At 53.4% G+C, this 17,247-nt stretch overlaps 5 protein-coding genes across 5 annotated transcripts; 1 reads left to right on the top strand and 4 right to left on the bottom strand.

The window, feature by feature from the left end:
• Positions 1–1,729: 1,729 nt before the first annotated feature.
• On the bottom strand, positions 1,730–2,239 carry BBA_03313 (uncharacterized protein; the record flags this gene model as incomplete). The annotated part of the gene is made up of 1 exon (XM_008598410.1): positions 1,730–2,239. The coding sequence occupies one exon, from the start codon at positions 2,237–2,239 to the stop codon at positions 1,730–1,732; it is 510 nt and encodes a 169-aa protein (XP_008596632.1).
• Positions 2,240–8,144: 5,905 nt separating this feature from the next.
• On the bottom strand, positions 8,145–10,339 carry BBA_03312 (transcription factor MBP1; the record flags this gene model as incomplete). The annotated part of the gene is made up of 3 exons (XM_008598409.1): positions 8,145–9,934; positions 9,982–10,177; positions 10,277–10,339. The coding sequence occupies 3 exons, from the start codon at positions 10,337–10,339 to the stop codon at positions 8,145–8,147; spliced, it is 2,049 nt and encodes a 682-aa protein (XP_008596631.1).
• A 689-nt stretch (positions 10,340–11,028) lies between these two features.
• Positions 11,029–12,332, top strand: BBA_03311 (Actin-related protein, ARP1 class; the record flags this gene model as incomplete). The annotated part of the gene is made up of 4 exons (XM_008598408.1): positions 11,029–11,337; positions 11,393–11,848; positions 11,905–12,219; positions 12,270–12,332. 4 exons carry the CDS (start codon positions 11,029–11,031, stop codon positions 12,330–12,332), a joined length of 1,143 nt encoding a protein of 380 aa, XP_008596630.1.
• A 798-nt stretch (positions 12,333–13,130) lies between these two features.
• BBA_03310 (uncharacterized protein) lies at positions 13,131–13,550 on the bottom strand (the record flags this gene model as incomplete). The annotated part of the gene is made up of 1 exon (XM_008598407.1): positions 13,131–13,550. One exon carries the CDS (start codon positions 13,548–13,550, stop codon positions 13,131–13,133), a length of 420 nt encoding a protein of 139 aa, XP_008596629.1.
• A 1,633-nt stretch (positions 13,551–15,183) lies between these two features.
• Positions 15,184–16,624, bottom strand: BBA_03309 (glycoside hydrolase family 76; the record flags this gene model as incomplete). Its single annotated transcript, XM_008598406.1, has 2 exons — positions 15,184–16,490; positions 16,540–16,624. 2 exons carry the CDS (start codon positions 16,622–16,624, stop codon positions 15,184–15,186), a joined length of 1,392 nt encoding a protein of 463 aa, XP_008596628.1.
• Between the last annotated feature and the right edge of the window lie 623 nt (positions 16,625–17,247).

Raw genomic sequence — 17,247 nt, 5'->3', positions numbered from 1 at the left:
GTAAGCAATAGTTTAGATCATAGGTAGGTTGTCTCTTACTCACTACTTTATACCACGTCTTTCGGTTCGTCAAACCTGCGAGCGCGCGCCGAACGTAACCAGCACCACAAAGGAGGAGAGGAATTGGGGTTGAGAAATTGCCAGCGATTTTGCTTCGATATTGAGAACAGCGCGACGAAATAGAATTGACCTGTTTTTTCTTTAGACCACGTTGAATGATTCCTATTTGCCTCACACTGCGGACAAGAACACGGGAACGTGGTCATCACCCGATATCTCATCCCGAAGTGCATGGCTCTATGGATAAGTTGATTCCACAACATTTGATCACGAGGACCATCAAGTTAATTCTCTATGCCTTATCTGTACTCCCTGGCACCCCCACCCTCCTTCTTCTTCGCTTGCCAACTGCCGGCAGCGACATCACCCAATCTCAACTCAAGAGCCTCTCAGCCTCTTTTCTGTGGCAGGGCTGAACCTAGACACCACCCCCCTCCCATTCGGACATGTCCCGCCAGAGTTCTGACGCAAGGCAAAAAAAAAAAAAGCCGTTGTCACTGCCCGACTCTTCTTCCCCGAACAGACTTGCCTAAATTGGAAATGCGATAAATCACCTGTCAACAAACTGCGTGGGGGGGGGCGCTGCTGCCTCTGTCACCGATCATCATGCCTTCCGGGAAGGGGGGGGGGACGACAAAACGGGAATGAATAGGTGCGCAACGCGGATGGGAAATCCTTTGCAAAAGGGAAGTGGGGGGAAGGAACACGTTGCATCGCGTAAAAAAGATATCATCTCAACTTGGTTGTCACTTATTTGCTCCCCTCCCTCTATTTTTTCCTTTTTTTTTGAGTTGAGGCAGCTCTTACAATGGAGTGTCAGCCAATAATACGTGCTTTGTCTTGCATATATCAAAGAAGAAGAAAAAAATGATACAAATCTCGTCGAATAGACTTGGGACTGACTTCCATGGAAAGAAAAAAGAGTGTATAAACGATATTCACTTCTCGTGCCCTTTCAAAGGCGTCGTGCAGAATGCGCCGCAACTCGGCCACCATCCCCCTCGAGCTCTCGAAAATGCACTCGTGTTAGCCAAAACGACAGCCTGGACATCTCTCTCATCGCAAAACAGGGATTGTGGTTCCTCTCACAGCCATTCATCTTTCTGGCTGAGCGGCCCCCAAGCCACGGCAGCCATCAGGCGCCTTCCGCCCCAACTTCCTATTCGGGTCTTTCAAGGCGCAGTGACGTGTACTCGCAGAGTGGCATATCAATATCAATGGCTGCCTAGACACGAAGAAATATCAAGTACAAGATGAAATAGTGTTCAATTTTGTCATCAGAATGATTCTGCTCTAAGCAGACAAAAGTATATACTTGTGTGTGTGGTATATCATGAACCGCTCGAGAAAAGAAAAGGCCGTCGCCGAGCCCAAGTATGCATAGTGCTTTCAACCCAATGCGGCCGTCTCTTGCGCTGTATCAATCTTGTTAAAGAAATTCAAGAAATCGTCGTCATCATCATAAAATAATCCAATGGCTGTTCAGCCCAAAAATAACGCCGTGATTTGCCTTGATGCTCTTCCCTCACTCGATGCGCACAGTTGCGACCGTGCCACGGCGATCCCTCTCTGCCGTCAAAGATACCGCCGCAACTGCAGATCGCACCCCAAGGAAAAAAAAAAAATACAAAAAAAAACTTTTTCCCCAAGAAAAGTAGCTCCTGTCAAATCAGAGCTGCATTTCCTCGGGTGTCACTGTGGCGCCGTAAAATCCACCTTCGTGTCCACCTGACGCTGCGCAGGCTAGACATACTCCGCCACCGTAAACGCGCGTGTGGCGAGTCCAGCCCTCGCCGTCTTCGTTGACGAGAGAGATGATTTCGCCTTTGACGTCCACGTTGCGACGGGGTGCTTCATTCACTTGAGGTTGTCCTGGATTTTGTGACCCGGCAGGCGGTGATGCGAGTTGTTGCAGGGATGCAGCACCCTCACCGGGCGCACCAATTGTAGCCGCCTTGGTGTAAGAACTGGTCAGCCGAGTAGGCTGATCATTCTGAAAGTGAACCGACAACGTCTCCGACATGTAGTCTGGATTAGGTTGGCTGATGAAACCATCCACGTCCTCGACACAGGCAAAGACGGTAGTGCTGAGTTTGGGTGGTGTCAGTGGAGGTGCAGGTGGCAGTCTCGTGGAAAAGAGTCTTTGCTGGCGCCCTACGCGCATGGTAGAAAGAGACATGGAGGTGTTATCGTCGCTGCTGCTGCGCTGCTCTGCGATTTTCGGGCAACCGTAACAACGAGACTTAAGTTGCATCTTGTCAGTTGTGGGCGGTGCTGGCTCTGTCTGTTCTTGCGTAGAGGATGTGTCCTGTAAGTGACGCGCTCGGCACATGTGTCGCCAAGCAACCCCGCGCTGTAGGCAGAATCGAACAAATAATAGAAAGCACAGAACGGCGAGGCCAGTCAGTATGGCAATCTCAGTGGGCTGCTTCGGGTTAAAGAAAAAGCGCAGGCTGCCTGACTGGCCTCTGTATAAGTCATCGCGACTCGTACCCGCCATCTTATAACGCGCCAGCTATTTCTGGACACAACGCTGAGCCGGGGTATGCACAGATGGCAAGCAGAAAACCAGCTGCAGGAACTGCAGGGGTAATGTCGCAGTGTTGGCCTGTAGGTCCAACACTATTACCCGGCTGCGCTGGGCGAAGCAGTTTCGATGGTGGGGTGTCGTGCGTGCTGATGTGCGGATCCGCTGGCTGTGCTTGAAGTTGCGCTGCGCTGGTCGACTGGTTTTTGGTCGCGAGGAGAATCAATCCACGGCTCGAAATCGTATGGTGATGAATGTTTTGTATTGTTTTCTGCCGGACCTTGAAGGAATATGCTGTAGATCAGTGGGCGTTTTCGTAACTGTCGACGAGCCGAGTCGCATGCGCATAAGCCAAGTCGCTGCTATTCCAATTCGAGCAAAAGGCAGTGAGTGATTCGCAAAAGATAGAGTCGGATTCGAGACAGGGCTCCACGCATGGGGTGCTACATGAATATATATCTTGCATGGGCGGCTCCCAGGGTAGTATGATTTGGGCGATTTGACAGAAATGGAGCTACATGAATCTTGCGACCAAACCATTCCGCACTTGATGGCATGGCGCGGCGCGCTAAAACTAAATTCGAAGCAAAGGCAAATGGGGTTCAGCTGAGCCAGCAACACACGGTTGACAGCTGGTCGCCAAGGTGGGGTGGCAGTAACAACTTCCGGCTCTGGAGCCACTGTTCAGCAGCACGCTGCCCCAAGAGATTGAAGCTAGACAAGGCCCAGCTTGCCAGCTTGCCAGTTTGCCATGCTGCAGGCAGCTCAGTCTATCCAACCTGCTTGCGGGTCAGTATTCAGGTGTCCGGTAGACGGCGGCATAGTTAGGCCAAGCTAGTAAAAGCCAGATGTTGTGAGACTCACTGGTGCACTGGTGGCACACTGCTTGACTGTGGCACATCGGTTGACTGGCACACGCACCAGCACCACTGCTCCAGGCATAAGACCACAGATATTAGATTTTGAGCTGGAACTGAGCTGTCGCTTGCAACAGAGCACCTCCGCTAGTAGGGTGATTATTGGGACCTTGTGCAGGAGACATCCCTGTTTTCAGCGGCGGATGTCGTCAAAGTGATGCAGGCCGCCGTGGCTCTTCGCAATGGAAACGGGCAGCTGACTCGCATGGTGACTAGCTATCCGTAGTAGCAAGCAGTTTCGTGGTGATCGGGCCAGTCGCGAATCTCAACTGCGTAACTCGCGGCAGGCAGGCAGGCAGTGAGGCTCGGATCATGCTTGCCTGCTTGTTGGGTAGCAATCTTGGGGGCCATCCATCCATCCTACAAGTCGGCCTTTGCACCCGGTAGCGTAAGTTTCACACCTAGATCAAAAACCTGCGTCCCGGGGTGTGAGCACCAACGAAAACTAGAGGGCTGCCCAATGCGATTCGCACCAGACCGTTGCAAAGTTCCCTTGGGTGGCAAGTTCAGCTGAAGTGAACAAGCGGTAGAGCTACTGACCCTGTACATGCGTCGACTGACCACAGCCTAGAGCGCATCGACCAATCGCTTTGGCGCATGTCGCGCAGCCTTGTGGAGCGAGGGGCACACGAGTTTCGCCTTTTACTCGCTGTTGCGGCCACAGGCTATACGACGGGTAATCGAGTCTTGTCAAGTCATAACTAACTACTGCACGGACAATGGTCAGCAGGTGGCCCTGCGATTTCGCAAGACTGAGTTGATTTGGACCGTATCGTCTCGATAAGAGACGCTACGTTCATCTCATCGATGACGAAGCTCTAGTTAGGCCGTGAGATGGCCACCTCATCAACAGCATGAGAAAACATGACTCGATTCGTCGATTCCTGTTCTCACCACGCGGGCGCGGATCGGCCGGTTAAGGCTTGCTGTTGTTTTCCCGCTACTGCGCACTTATTAGATTTGACTCGAGCTTGTAGCGCAAACGCCAAGCCCCATTTTTTAAGACTTGCATGATCCGTTGTGCTGGCCGGTGATCGTAACTAGAGTGCCATTGTCTGCTCAATGCATGTTTCTCTTAGCGAGATAGCCATAGGCGAACGAGCTTTGTCGCCGCCTTTATTATTAGCATAATGGATGATCCATGCAGTGTGCGCAAGTGACCAAAACTTTGAACATCACTTCTTACGCAGCAATATGCCACGCAAGCCTTGCAGATGCAGCCACAGCACCATGCGCTGCGATACTGGGGCAATCAATGCAGATTCGATCTCCGGCGCCGGAGCGGACAGGGCATGCCAGCAGCGGAAGCGGTTTCAAAGCAGGCTTTCCGTCGCGCGAGACTGTGCAGCAGCCTGCAGCGGAATGCAGTGCAGTGGCTGGATTCGCAAGCATGCAGAGGCAAGCTAGCTGCAAACCCGATGATCAAGCTGCGAACAAAACCTTCAAGTTGGTTTCCGTCGTGTGTCGTGTGTACGGAGTACATGTGGCGCGACCTGCAGCGAGGACGGTAGCTGAAAATGACGCTGGGTGGGGTGACCATGCCGGAGCAAGCCGCTGCGACTGGTCGATGGGCGCCAGTGTGAAAGTAAGTCACAAGAAGACCGCAAGAATGCAGGCCGACATTCTCACCTCTGTTGTCTTCTTATCAGCTAGGTTTTGCCCGCAACGCCCCCATTGTCTGTGAAACCTGCAGCGTGTCTTTCCGTGCCACTATCGAGTGCCCGTCTACACTTGCAGGCCGCTACGTTCGGATAACATGGGCGCCAGTTCGGCAGGGCAGCGGTGTGCTAGTTCTGTTGAGAAAGAGCACTCGATGAAGGCGACCGAAATGGCTCGGGGGAGTCGAAGGTCCGGAGCAGATGAAAAGAAGGGCTGTCGAAAACCTTGCAGTGCGCGTGGCAAGCGCACGTTGAGGCTACTAATAAAAGAAGCAGAGGGTTTTTTGGTATATTAGCAGGAAACAAAGAGATGTCGTATGCACACGCCCACACACCCCAAGGGTTTTTTCATAACAGAGCTTCGAGACTTGCCATGCGCTTTCGGGACAACCTTCCGCAGTTGGCAGCCAGCTTGTTAGTGCCCTGTGAATGAACAGTGAAATCGGTGACAGGCAGGCCACTGAAACCACTAAAACAAAGCCCATGTATGCACTTGCGTCGACAGCAGACAGGACCGCAGATCGCCGACGCCACACAACCCTGACCAGCTGAGTCGGCTACAGGCAGGGGGTGAAGATTGAAAGCTTCGCGGCAGCGCGATCAGGGTGGGCGGGAGTGCTAAAGAAATATCAGTGAATATTATAATAAAATGTCAGATATAAGCCTCACTCGGGAATACCTTGACCCAGTCGCCGTTTTCGTGCAGATGGTATTGATGGATCAGACGATGAAAGAGTCTCGAGTCTTCTGTCCACACACGCCCCCTTGACGTCCAGGTGGAGGAGCGGCAAAAATTGCGCCTGGCTCGAGCGTCTTCTAGAAGAACAATGCAGGCTGAGAGGCGACCAGCGGTCCCTGCCAATACCTGACCAAACTTTAAATCCCATGACTGCAATGGCGAGATGACCCATCCTCCAAGATTGATGATGAGAATAGCATGGGCTGAGGAATCGGGAAACATGGCGACTGCTTGATTGCTGCCGGAAAAGGCGATGCGCATTGACCACTCTCGCTGTTGGCTTGCCAGCTGCCAACGGCCGGCTCCTCTTGATCAACGAAGATGCATTGGCCAATGAGGGCGCCGCTACAGCATTACACGAACCAGAATAATCTCTCAAGCAGACTTTTGTGCCCTTATTTATTACGCTCAGCTCGTTCTTTGCTTCGCTCGAGCGCCTCGATTGCGACCTTTGCGTGGCACTTGGTCCGGCGCAAAAGCTGACTTGCTTCGCATTGCAGTCCATGTGGTTCTGTGTCAATGCTGTCGGTCTTCTAATTCATGTATAGGTCACAGCGATACTTGGTCCATAGGTATAACTGCTAACTATGGCCATTGAGCCTTTCTTGCGGACCTTTCGTTGGGAGGAGACTATTATGGAAAGCCTGTCTATAAGCGTCCGCTTTGGCCAAGCAGGTCATCTGGCAGGCAGCATTGACTGACAATGGCACCTGCTCCAAAATGCCTTTGATGACTTCTTCTTTTGCTCCAATACCGTTTCAGTTTTACACTCCCGTGCCCCGCGCGACGGGAGAGTGCCAGTCGTCCCCGCCGTCCAACACGTTTATGCAAGCACGCTAGTCGTCATGTTCGTCGCGGACCTGCAGATCTCCAGACTTGTTCTCGAGTTAGCTTGCGTGCCGATTTCATTATCGTGAGAGAAGCTATCGAGCCAGGTAGTCAATATGCTAGCGAAACTTTTGGTACCTATCAATGAAGCCACACCTCCTACCATATCGCTCCCGATTCAAATGATGGGGCGCAGGAACACAACCTATAGCTGACACACATCAGAGACCATGTAGTTGAATTCAGCAGCACAAGTATCCAAGTGTAATTTTTCTTTTCCCAACGTGACCTCATCCATCGACATCCTCCACTGGGTATAAGTCGTGGAGAGGGAAATCGTGTTGGCTCTTTGCCTCCCGAGTCAACTCCTACCCGGTGCTTCCGGCGGCCGAGCTCTCCAAGGTGCGAAATGGTGACGTCGTCTCATGGCGTAAGACACTAAAACCCCCATAGAAGTGCTGGACATCAGGCCATTTCAAATAAGAGGTGAGCATTAGGCGCTGCGGTAATCAAACGAAAACTTGTAAAACGTCACTGCAACCTTTCGTATCGGAACCAACACGAGCAACGTGCTGGTGTTTAGACACTCTGCATTTGGCTACGAGCGGATACTTTGGTATACACGGTCGTAAGCTCAATCCAGACGTCTCATCGACTTCTTCCGAATAGTCTCGCTATAACTACGAACAAGGCCATTATCAAGACCTGCAGCCTGAGACCAGATCAACAACGGATTCTATTGGTTGCAAGCACAGGGCCTCGATATCCAATTCAAAATATTGTCGCAATCAATCATGACCGCAAACATCGCTGGTATGAATCGATTTTCCGAGCATCATGCCTGCGAATGGCTGTTTGCGCATTGGCCGCCAGAAGGTTGGGTTAATCGTGGGACTACTTATCGGCACCCCATACTACACGCAGAAGGCTGATGTGGGAATCGAAATGGTTCGCAGACTGCCCGCAGAGGTAGGGGGAATGAGGTGGACAAATATTTACCCTCTTGCGTGTTTTAGATTTATTATGAGGGAGGAACAGCCCAGCTTTCAGCCAGCGCCGCCACTCTCTCCAGACTCCACGGCGGAACAGAGGACGGGACGTCCCCACGACGGCACGAGTCAGAGCATTGAACGGTCAAATTTTCACCCTTCAACTCATTAATCAGATACCTAAAGGGCGTATCGTTTCAACACGCCGGTAATTGTAATTGGAACAAAAGACAAATCATGGGTCCCATTGCACTGCGCCTATCGGCTAAACCTCCCAAATTATTCCTTCCAACGCCGCAAGTCAAGAATCCACCCATCAGAAAAAGACTGCCCGAGATACAAGACCGAATAACGTCTGCTGGTATATAGAACTCGCCATATTTTAGTATAGAAACACCAAGAAACAAGAAACCGCATCCGTGCAGTTTACATGCCTACGGCAATGTCCATGGGCTCTGGCGCCGCCGTCGAGCCGTCTCTGTCTTGCAAGTCGCGTTCCTCCTCCATCAACTCAATGATACTGTCTAGGTTATTGTCAAAGCTCTCGCCGTCCTTGGGATCCAGACAGCGCTTGAGCAGCTTGCGGTATTTTTCAATCTTGTCGCCGACGCCGACCATGCTGAGGGCGTCGACGTATTCCGTCTCGGCCATGCGCTGCTCCGCGAGCATGTGGCTAAGCTGGCGGGCTAAGCTGAGGCGCTCCTCGTACGACTCATCCTGGCCGCCGTCGCCATTGATGCGAGTCAGCTCGCCGTCGACGGCCTGCGAGATATGCAGGCGGTTTTGGTGGGTAATGAGCGACAGGACCTGGTGTTTGGCGAGGTTGGCCTCATTCATAATTTTGGTGGCGACGTCGTCGGGTTCTAGTTGCTGCTCTAGCTCGGCGATTTGCTGATGGGCAGCATGGAGCTCCGCCTGTGTGTTGTTGAGTATACGCTGGGCTTCCGTTTCCGCTTTATTCTTCTCATTCCACTCCTCGTCGTAGCTCTCGGCCAAGTCCGAAAACTTCTCCTCAATTAGAGGAGCGATGCGAGACTTTACGGTGGTTGCAGCAGCAGACTTGAAGATATGAGTTTTCTTCTTGGAAGGCTTTTCGGCGAACACGTCCTTGAAGGATGCGTGCCTTTGGGAATCAGGAGCATATGGCGATGAGGAGCGCTGTGGCCCACGCTCCTTCTTGGAAGCATTAAGCTCCGCAATGAGATCCTCAGCTCGAACGCCTTCATGGTTGGGGATGTCAGATGATGCGTTGCGACCGAGCAGGGCTCGAATGCACTTGCGTGCATTTCTTTGGGTTGCCAGATGTAGAGCAGTGTTACCGTCACTGTCTTGTACATCGAGCAGCTGCTGGAAAGCGCTTTGTTCCATGGTCTCCTGCAGACGATTGAGAATAATGTCCAGGTAGTAGCGTGAACATGATGGGCTGAATACACGACCATTCTTCATGACCGCCGCGTGGTGAATAACGGTGCATCCAGAATTGTCTCGGGCTTCGACAGTATCAAGAAGCTCCTTCATGACGGCAGGGAATGTCTGCTTCTCATAGCAGTTGGTAAAATTGACGGATCGCATAAATGGGGTCTCCCCGCGAACGTTCTTGACTGCAATACCGGCATTGAACTTTTTGAGCTGCCGAACGACATCGACATCGCCCATGGCGCAGGCCCAATGCAGAGCAGTGTGGTTCTCGGCGTCAATGAGCCAATTGGGCTGAAAGTTCGGCGGAGGATCAGGCTTCACTGCAGGTTGCTCATTCCTGGAGAGTAAGAAATAGTCCAGAAGCTCGTCGCCATACATGGCATGCTGTTGTTCCGTGAGATCATTCAAATGCTCTTCTCTCTTGCGCTTTCTGTGGCCGGTAGATATGTGTGCCAGGTCGTAGCGATCCTCCTCCGCCATATAAGATGCCGAGGCTATGGTGAGGTTATCAGGCGTATCGTCTTCAGCCATCACTGCGTCGGTATTCTCATAGTCATCGCGCATGGGGACAGTGCCTAGAATGTCAGCTGAAGCTTCGCAATGGGACTTGCTGGGCTTACTGGCACCCCATTTTGGTAGCGGAGGTTTCACTTTGGGCTGTTTGGGTTTACTGGCATGCCGAGGAGCGGGAGGAGGGCTCTCGTTGCCGGGGACATATTCGAAAATGGGCCGCAGGCGGTCGTATGCGCTGTGTCGATGAGCAAGGGCCTCGCCGCTTTCAAGGGGAATCCAGGTTCCTGTTTCGCGTGAGTAGCGTCCATGATGCCATATGTCTAGCACTGACCTTGATATTTGCCGTAACCACCCTGAATCTTCTCATGCACGTCCTTCTGAACGTCGCGCTCCAAAATTCTCGTTCGAGCAGGCTTGTCGAAGCCAGCGGCTTTCAAGATGTGGGTGGCATTGATCCAGTCATCATGTCTCCTTCGCATAACATGTTCCTTGAATTCAAGTCCGAATTGATATTCGTAGACGGGGATCTGGATGGACAATTAGCGATGTTCGCGGCAGGGACGCCAGGTATTTGATGCTCTGAGAGGAGACCGACTGCACCAGCAGACAGGTCAGAATGTACTCACACCACTGTATGTGGCACTGTATATGCCCGGACCAGTGGGAGCTGGCGGTGCAGCCTTGACCATTTTGTCGTCGCAACAGGGTTATGGCAGGCACTATGCAGATGCTGGAAAGGTGAGGGAATCGAACAACGGCGCGAGCCAGCTGAGAGCTGCCGGCGTTGAGTCGAGATGACAATGGCAAATAACGATGCTGTTGGCAGACGATGTCAAATTTGGGATCCAGTCTGTCCGGGCGTTAATAGTTCTTTTGGCCGTGATGCAGGGTTCGAGGTCGAGACTATGCAAAACGCTGTCGGCACGTCGTCGACGCGGTTCGACAAGGGAGAGACGCGCATCGACGCGAGCCAGGTTTAAGTGGTTCGTGCCTAAGGCGCGCCATCTGGGGAGAGGTGCACGTGATGTGTGACATGCAAGACCTCCTGAAGGGGCGGACCGTAGCCAATGGGCCCCAACGCCAACGCAAGTGGCTCTTGGGTGGGAAGCTCCCCTGGCATGCCATAGGTCACCATTGACCAAGAGACGAGACAATCCCCGGAAGGAAAAAACGAATTTACCACAACGCCCTTGGAACGACATTTGCGACTATTAGCATTTGCGACAACCATTGCAGGTTTACACACAGCTGTTGGCTGTAAGTGGGCTGTCAAGTTCCTGAGAAGGCGGGATTAGCTCTGAGAACTAGCTCTGCTGGCAGACCCAGCGAAGTGGCAGAGGGACTCCGGGGACTGGCACACGACAGAAACGACGACAAAATGACGGAGATTTTACACAATGCACCTATTGTGCTGGATAATGGGTCAGGCACGATAAGAGCGGGCTTTGCGGGCGAAGATCTGCCAAAGTGCGTGTTCCCCTCGTGGGTTGGGCGGCCAAAACACCTGCGCGTGCTAGCGGGCGCCCTGGAGGGTGACGTGTTTATCGGGCAAAAGGCAGCAACCGACTTGCGAGGGTTGCTCAAGATTCACTATCCGCTGGAGCACGGCATCGTGACGGACTGGGACGACATGGAGCGGATATGGGAGTACGTTTACGGCGAGGGGCTCAAGACGCTAAGCGAAGAGGTGTGTGGACTGGCAAATGAACAAATGGCAATGGCAGATTGCTAACAGGCAGCAGCACCCCGTCCTTCTCACAGAACCCCCTTTGAACCCCAGAAGCAACCGCGACACGGCGGCGCAGATCTTATTCGAGACGTTCAACGTGCCGGCGCTGCACACATCGATCCAGGCGGTTCTGTCGCTGTACGCAAGCGGACGTACGACGGGCATCGTGCTGGACGCTGGCGACGGGGTGTCGCACGCGGTGCCGGTGTACGAGGGGTTCGCGATGCCGAGCAGTATTCGCCGTATCGACGTGGCGGGCCGCGACGTGACGGAGTACCTGCAGACGCTGTTGCGCAAGAGCGGCTACGTATTTCACACGAGCGCGGAGAAGGAGGTGGTGCGGTTGATTAAGGAGACGGTGTCGTACATTGCGCCGGACCCGAGAAAAGAGGAGCGCGAGTGGCTGGGCGTCAAGGCCAACGACTCGAAGTATGCCGAATATACACTGCCCGACGGGCACAAGCTCAAGGTAGGTGGATGCGGGGTGTGCAATGATTATGATGCAGAGAGACTGACAGGGGCTAGATTGGGGCTGAACGATTTCGAGCGCCGGAGATTCTGTTCGACCCCGAGATTATCGGGCTAGAGTACCCTGGCGTGCACCAGATCGTGGTGGACGCCATCAACCGGACGGACCTGGACCTGCGCAAGTCTCTGTACAGCAATATTGTGCTGTCAGGGGGCAGCACGCTGACCAAGGGGTTCGGCGACCGTCTGCTGACGGAGCTGCAGAAGCTGGCGGTGAAGGACATGCGGATCAAGATTTTCGCGCCGCCGGAGCGCAAGTACTCGACGTGGATTGGCGGCAGCATTCTGGCCGGCCTAAGCACGTTTCGCAAGGTACGCAACCGCACTTGCCGTTTGTTTTGGACTGTACTGACTGGGAGCAGATGTGGGTGAGCATTGACGACTGGCACGAGAATCCCGATATTATTCACACCAAGTTTACGTAAAGAGGAAGAGGGCTCTTCCGTGTCAGGTTGCGTGAAGAGGATTTTCTCCCTCCTCCAGCGCGGGGGACATGGGCAGTGCATGGAAGCAAGCATGCATTGGACAATCAGACATAACTGTACATTTAGAAGGCATGGAGCAAAACAAGACGAGGGCGTGGTCTTTTTGTTTTGGCAAAGGAAGAATAATACGATACCCTGAGTTGTAAGCGGCGAGGCTGTGAATCAATGTGACTGACTGTGTGAGTGGGTGGCCAAGTGCTCATGGCGAAAATTGCGACTATGCGTAGATACAATTCACATTGAAAGGTAAAGAAAGTTGTTACTTGGCGTAAAATGACGCCATTGAGAATTGATATTAATATTGCAAAAAAAAAAGTGATTTGGGTTATGGTCTGGACAATGGCAACAGTGTGAGTGCGCTTTGCGTGCTACTGGAGCCCGACTCCACTGACCAAGTTCCATGCCCTCCGCTCGTTGTTTGCACCTATGCGTGTGTGTATGTATGTATGTGTGTGTGTGTAAATGAACAAGTAGACTTTTGGTTTCCCGAGCCCGAAACGCCTTGTGCTGAAATATACAGAATTGTGAGAGTTTGCAGACATGTTTCATGATAAACAGTCGTATGTTGGTCGTAAAGAAAAAAAAAAATTGCAAAGATTCAAATGCAGCCTCGCTTTGATAGTTCTTTTTTTGCTCGTCTTCCGCTACAAAGACACAGGATCAAAACGACAACTCTGATCCAAGAAGCAAGCGCATCCAGTGCAACTTATTAGACGGGGAGAGGAGGGGATGGGTGTCTCAAGAGCGAGAAAAGCTGCCGCTGACGCGTGCCGCCCATCCCTTTGCCCTCTCGGCGACGCTGCTGGCGGCGCTGCTCGCGCTCAGCAAGCTCGCGCCGTCCGCGTCGTCGTCGGCGTAGGCGTAGGCGTTGCCGGCACCACCGCGGCCCGCATAGCCAACGGGATGGCGGTCACGGGCTGCAGCGCGGCGCATGTCGAGCTGCAGGTCGTGGGCGGCCGAGGAGCGCGCGCCGGGGTCGAGGGCACGCATGTTGCCGGCGCCGCCGACGCCCGAGGAAACGATGCGCGGTGTTGAAGCGGTGATGGCGGGCATAGAGGAGGATGAGGAGGTGGCAGGTTTGGAAGAGGTGGCTGTGGATGTGAGGCGGTGGGTGTTGCCAGCGCCGCCGCGGCCGGTGAGGACGTATGATGAAGGCATCGTGAGGTGTGTTTGTGTGTGTGTGTAAGTGGTGGTGGTTGTGAGTGTCGAGATCTGAAGGATGGATGACAAAACGAGATTCTCGTCCAAGATGTGTGAGTTGAATAGTATAGGTCAACGCTGTACGCTTGCAGATATGTTCGTGGGAGAGCAGAAGGAAGAGAATAAGTGTTTCTGCAAGAGGAACTCGTCGTCGTTTATTAAGAAGCGTACTTGTTCGAGCCACAACGGTCGTGGGCGGCCCACGGTAGCTGTTGACCTTGAAGCGGGGCCTGCCGAGCCAAGCCATAAAAAAAAAAAAAGGTCTGATGACCTGCTGGAAAAAAAATAAAACAACAGTCCCCCACCTCCTGGAGTCTGCCGTCATGTACCACAAGCCCGTCATGCACACCATTCCGCCACTGTAACGCACCACCCACAGGTACCTTGACTCGGGGCACATTTGTTCTTTTACGCTATTACGTTTTATTTTTGGCGTGCCGTCAACCATTCCGTTTCCAGGTTCACGACGCTGGGTCTGTTCTGCTAAAAACCTGAGAGCGGGCGGTGGGGAAGGGGGGAGAGTAAAAAGTGCCGCCCGTCGTCCAAGCAGAGTGCTGAACGGCACCACACGGTTGCAGGTTTTTTCTTGGGCTGTGCATATGGAACAAGGCAATTGGCAAGGCACCGCTTAACACCGCGTTCTAGAATGCGGAACTGACGTTCCACTGCCTAGCAAGGGAGACGAAAACAGGTCATGAGCGAAAGGTACCACGAAGATTCGCCAACAAAACTTCTTGTTAGCTGGCAAGCTGGCCTGGCGGCTGGGTCACGCGGGGGAGGAAAATTCGCTAAAAAAAAAGAAGACCGAAAAGAGGGGCTCGCTCCCTTGAGGCTGCTTTGCCTGCTTTGCCTGCTAAATACAAGGGGTCGCCTGCGCTATAATCTGATGCACAATTGCTTACGTTGTCTCGTCTGTCTCTGGTAATGTAAACTCTCAGCATCGTTTCTCAATAGACTACCGTTCTTTAATACTAAAATCTCAATCTTCCCATGCACGACACGCAATGGCTGGTATTTAGCAAGTCTGCGCAAAAACCTTGACCAAATCACTGCCTTGTAATGCCCCCGCCGCCCCCTGTAAAAACTTTTTCTCCTGGCGCTTCGACAACCCAAGAAAACGCGGGGAAGAATGCAAGCCACAAGCCCACTCTTTGGGGCGCAACCCCCCCACCTGGACTTGCATTTGCGTGGCCAGATGACCTGTGTGAAATGCACGGCGAAAAGCACAACGGGCTGGGCTGCCCATTGAGGAAAGAAATTTGGCGCCGTCGAGCAAACGTCTTTGCTAGTGGCTGGATCATTGCTATTCCACTCAGATCGGCAGCCTACCTAACCTCGCAGATTCTGCTTCTCTCTGTCCTTATCGATGCAGACCTACACAACGGCCATGGGTGACATCTAACAACACATCCACGTTCAACAAGAGCACAATCAAACATCTATATTAAGCTGGTTGATGATTTCCAACCCCGACCCTGCAACGCCAATATACTGATGAAACGAAAAAGAGAGTGATCAAAGATACAAAGTTCATGGCAAATCTAGAGGGCCATATCCGCTGACTATTTGCCCAAACACAAAAGAAGAAAAGTTAAATGCCAACACTCATCCAGCCAAACATGCCCAGCGACGCACTCAGCAGCACAAACGTTATAATACCAGCTCCAGCACGATCCGCCGTTGTAATCGGCTTGGGATCCTTGTGATAGGCGTTGGCCTGGCCCACGCCCGCGTTGGGGTCGCTCTTGGATGTGCCACCCGTGTCGGCCGTCACCGCCGGCTTCGCATTGGGGTACAGGAGCGCAGACACAGCCGCCACGGCATTCATCTGCTGACTAGCCCCCGAGTTGGGCGGGTCAGGAGCCTGCCACGCACCCGACTGCCAGTAGAAGCCGCACTGTCTGCCACCCTCGCCTCCCGTGCACTGCTTCACGCACGCCGCCGCCGACTTTCTGAGCACCGGCAGCACCTGATCCGCAATGTACGGCGCCATCTGTGCCGACGCCGACCACCACCGGTGCAAGTAGCCCTTGAACGACAACATGTCCGTCGTGCACGTCTTGACGCCCTCACACGCGGGCTCATACGCAATGTCTTCTTTTGGGAAGAAGTGTTCCAGACCGTGCTTCACCAGACCGTCGACGCAATTCTTCCACTTTTGCGCTCCGTCTGTGTGGTTGTACATGTACGCGCAGCCCTGCAGGAAGACGGCATTGTTGTACGAAAATTCAACCTTGTTAATGTCGGTGCAGTTGTGCTCGACATGGCCACCATCGTAGATGGCATGCGTTTGAGGATCAATGTAGCCGACACCCGTGACCCAGTCGAACGTCTTTTCGGCCCAGTCTATGTACGTCTGGTTTCCGGTATAACGGCCCAGGCGGGCGCCCATGTTGAAAAAAATGCCATTGGCAATCGAGTTCTTGTAGTCGAAGCCGTTATTGGCAAAAGGAATCTGCCATCGAAGACCACCGTTGCATTCCGTGTCGTGTCGGGAAGGACTGGCCTGCGTGTTCCAGACAGCTTGGGCTAGAGCGAGCCATGAGGGCTTGTCCGACGGCGGATCAGGGAACTTGACTTCGGCAGCGAGCATGGCCGACATGCCCCAGAAGCCCTGGTCGTCGTTACCCAGAGAGGCCGTGTAGTTGTTGGGCATGTATGCCTTGTTCTCGCCGACCTGGAACTGCATTGCCTGCATGATTCGGTCATTGTAGGTTGTGTCGCCGGTCAGATGCCAGTAATCAATGAGCGTCCCCCACATGGCACCTCCAATCCACCAGTAGTAGGGCCCAGCTGGGGGAGGACCGGGAAGAATACCGGGAACCTGGCCGGGCTCGTCTCCGTGATAGTGCTTGAGCAGGTCCTCGGCCATCTGGGAGGCCGTCTTCTTGATGGCATCTGCATGCGTTAGAGGCGGTAGCGCATGTGGGTTTAGGGGTGTGCTAACCGTCGCTGTCGATGGAATAAGTATTCTGGCCGCTAGCGAGCGACAGCAGCGCCGTCGCAGCCGCCGCGGTGGTAAGCGTCTTCATATCTTTGATTAGAGGTCTTGTTGGAGGATGGTCATGAAGCTCAGCCTCGACTAAGGATCGGGGGCGACGAATTCGCGGGCGGTAAGTGTACCGTAATACCGTGCGCAGGTGTCAAGCGTTGCGACGATGGCCTTTTGTTGGTCGACGGGTGCGAAAAATCGTGTTTGTGTCGGCAAGGCGTGAGTGGCGCGGCACTTGACAAGGGGGTTTGCCAAGTGATCAAGGCTGAAGAAGAAAGAGCGACAAGGGAGGAGAGAGCGTCTTCCTTGCGTCGAGTAGTAGCAAACAGCGACGCCGGGTTGTGATGCGACAGTGGATCAAACGAGAGAAAGCGAGCGGTCAAAGTTTGATGATTGAGGATGAAATCTGGACGTGATGGTCGTGCCAGTTGGGGACGTGGGAGGGGGGAAGTCGTAGCGCTCGGAAAGGGCCAACATCCGGTTCCTGGACCTGAACTTGGGCTGAGAGCCTGGGACAGGGGACAAGGGCTTCAGATAGTTGAGTGGCAGAGGGCAGCGGGAGCCAATCAAGGGCGGGGGTGGTATACGAGTTAGAGCGTTAGCCAGGGGCGAGTTGGCTGAGAGCGTTGGCTGGCTTGAACGATAACTAGATGTATCAGTGGA

Source organism: Beauveria bassiana, assembly GCF_000280675.1.
Source record: "Beauveria bassiana ARSEF 2860 unplaced genomic scaffold BBA_S00007, whole genome shotgun sequence".
NCBI lineage: Eukaryota > Fungi > Ascomycota > Sordariomycetes > Hypocreales > Cordycipitaceae > Beauveria > Beauveria bassiana.
Note: the sequence above shows the minus strand (reverse complement) of the source record. Positions and strands in the feature narration are given on the sequence as shown.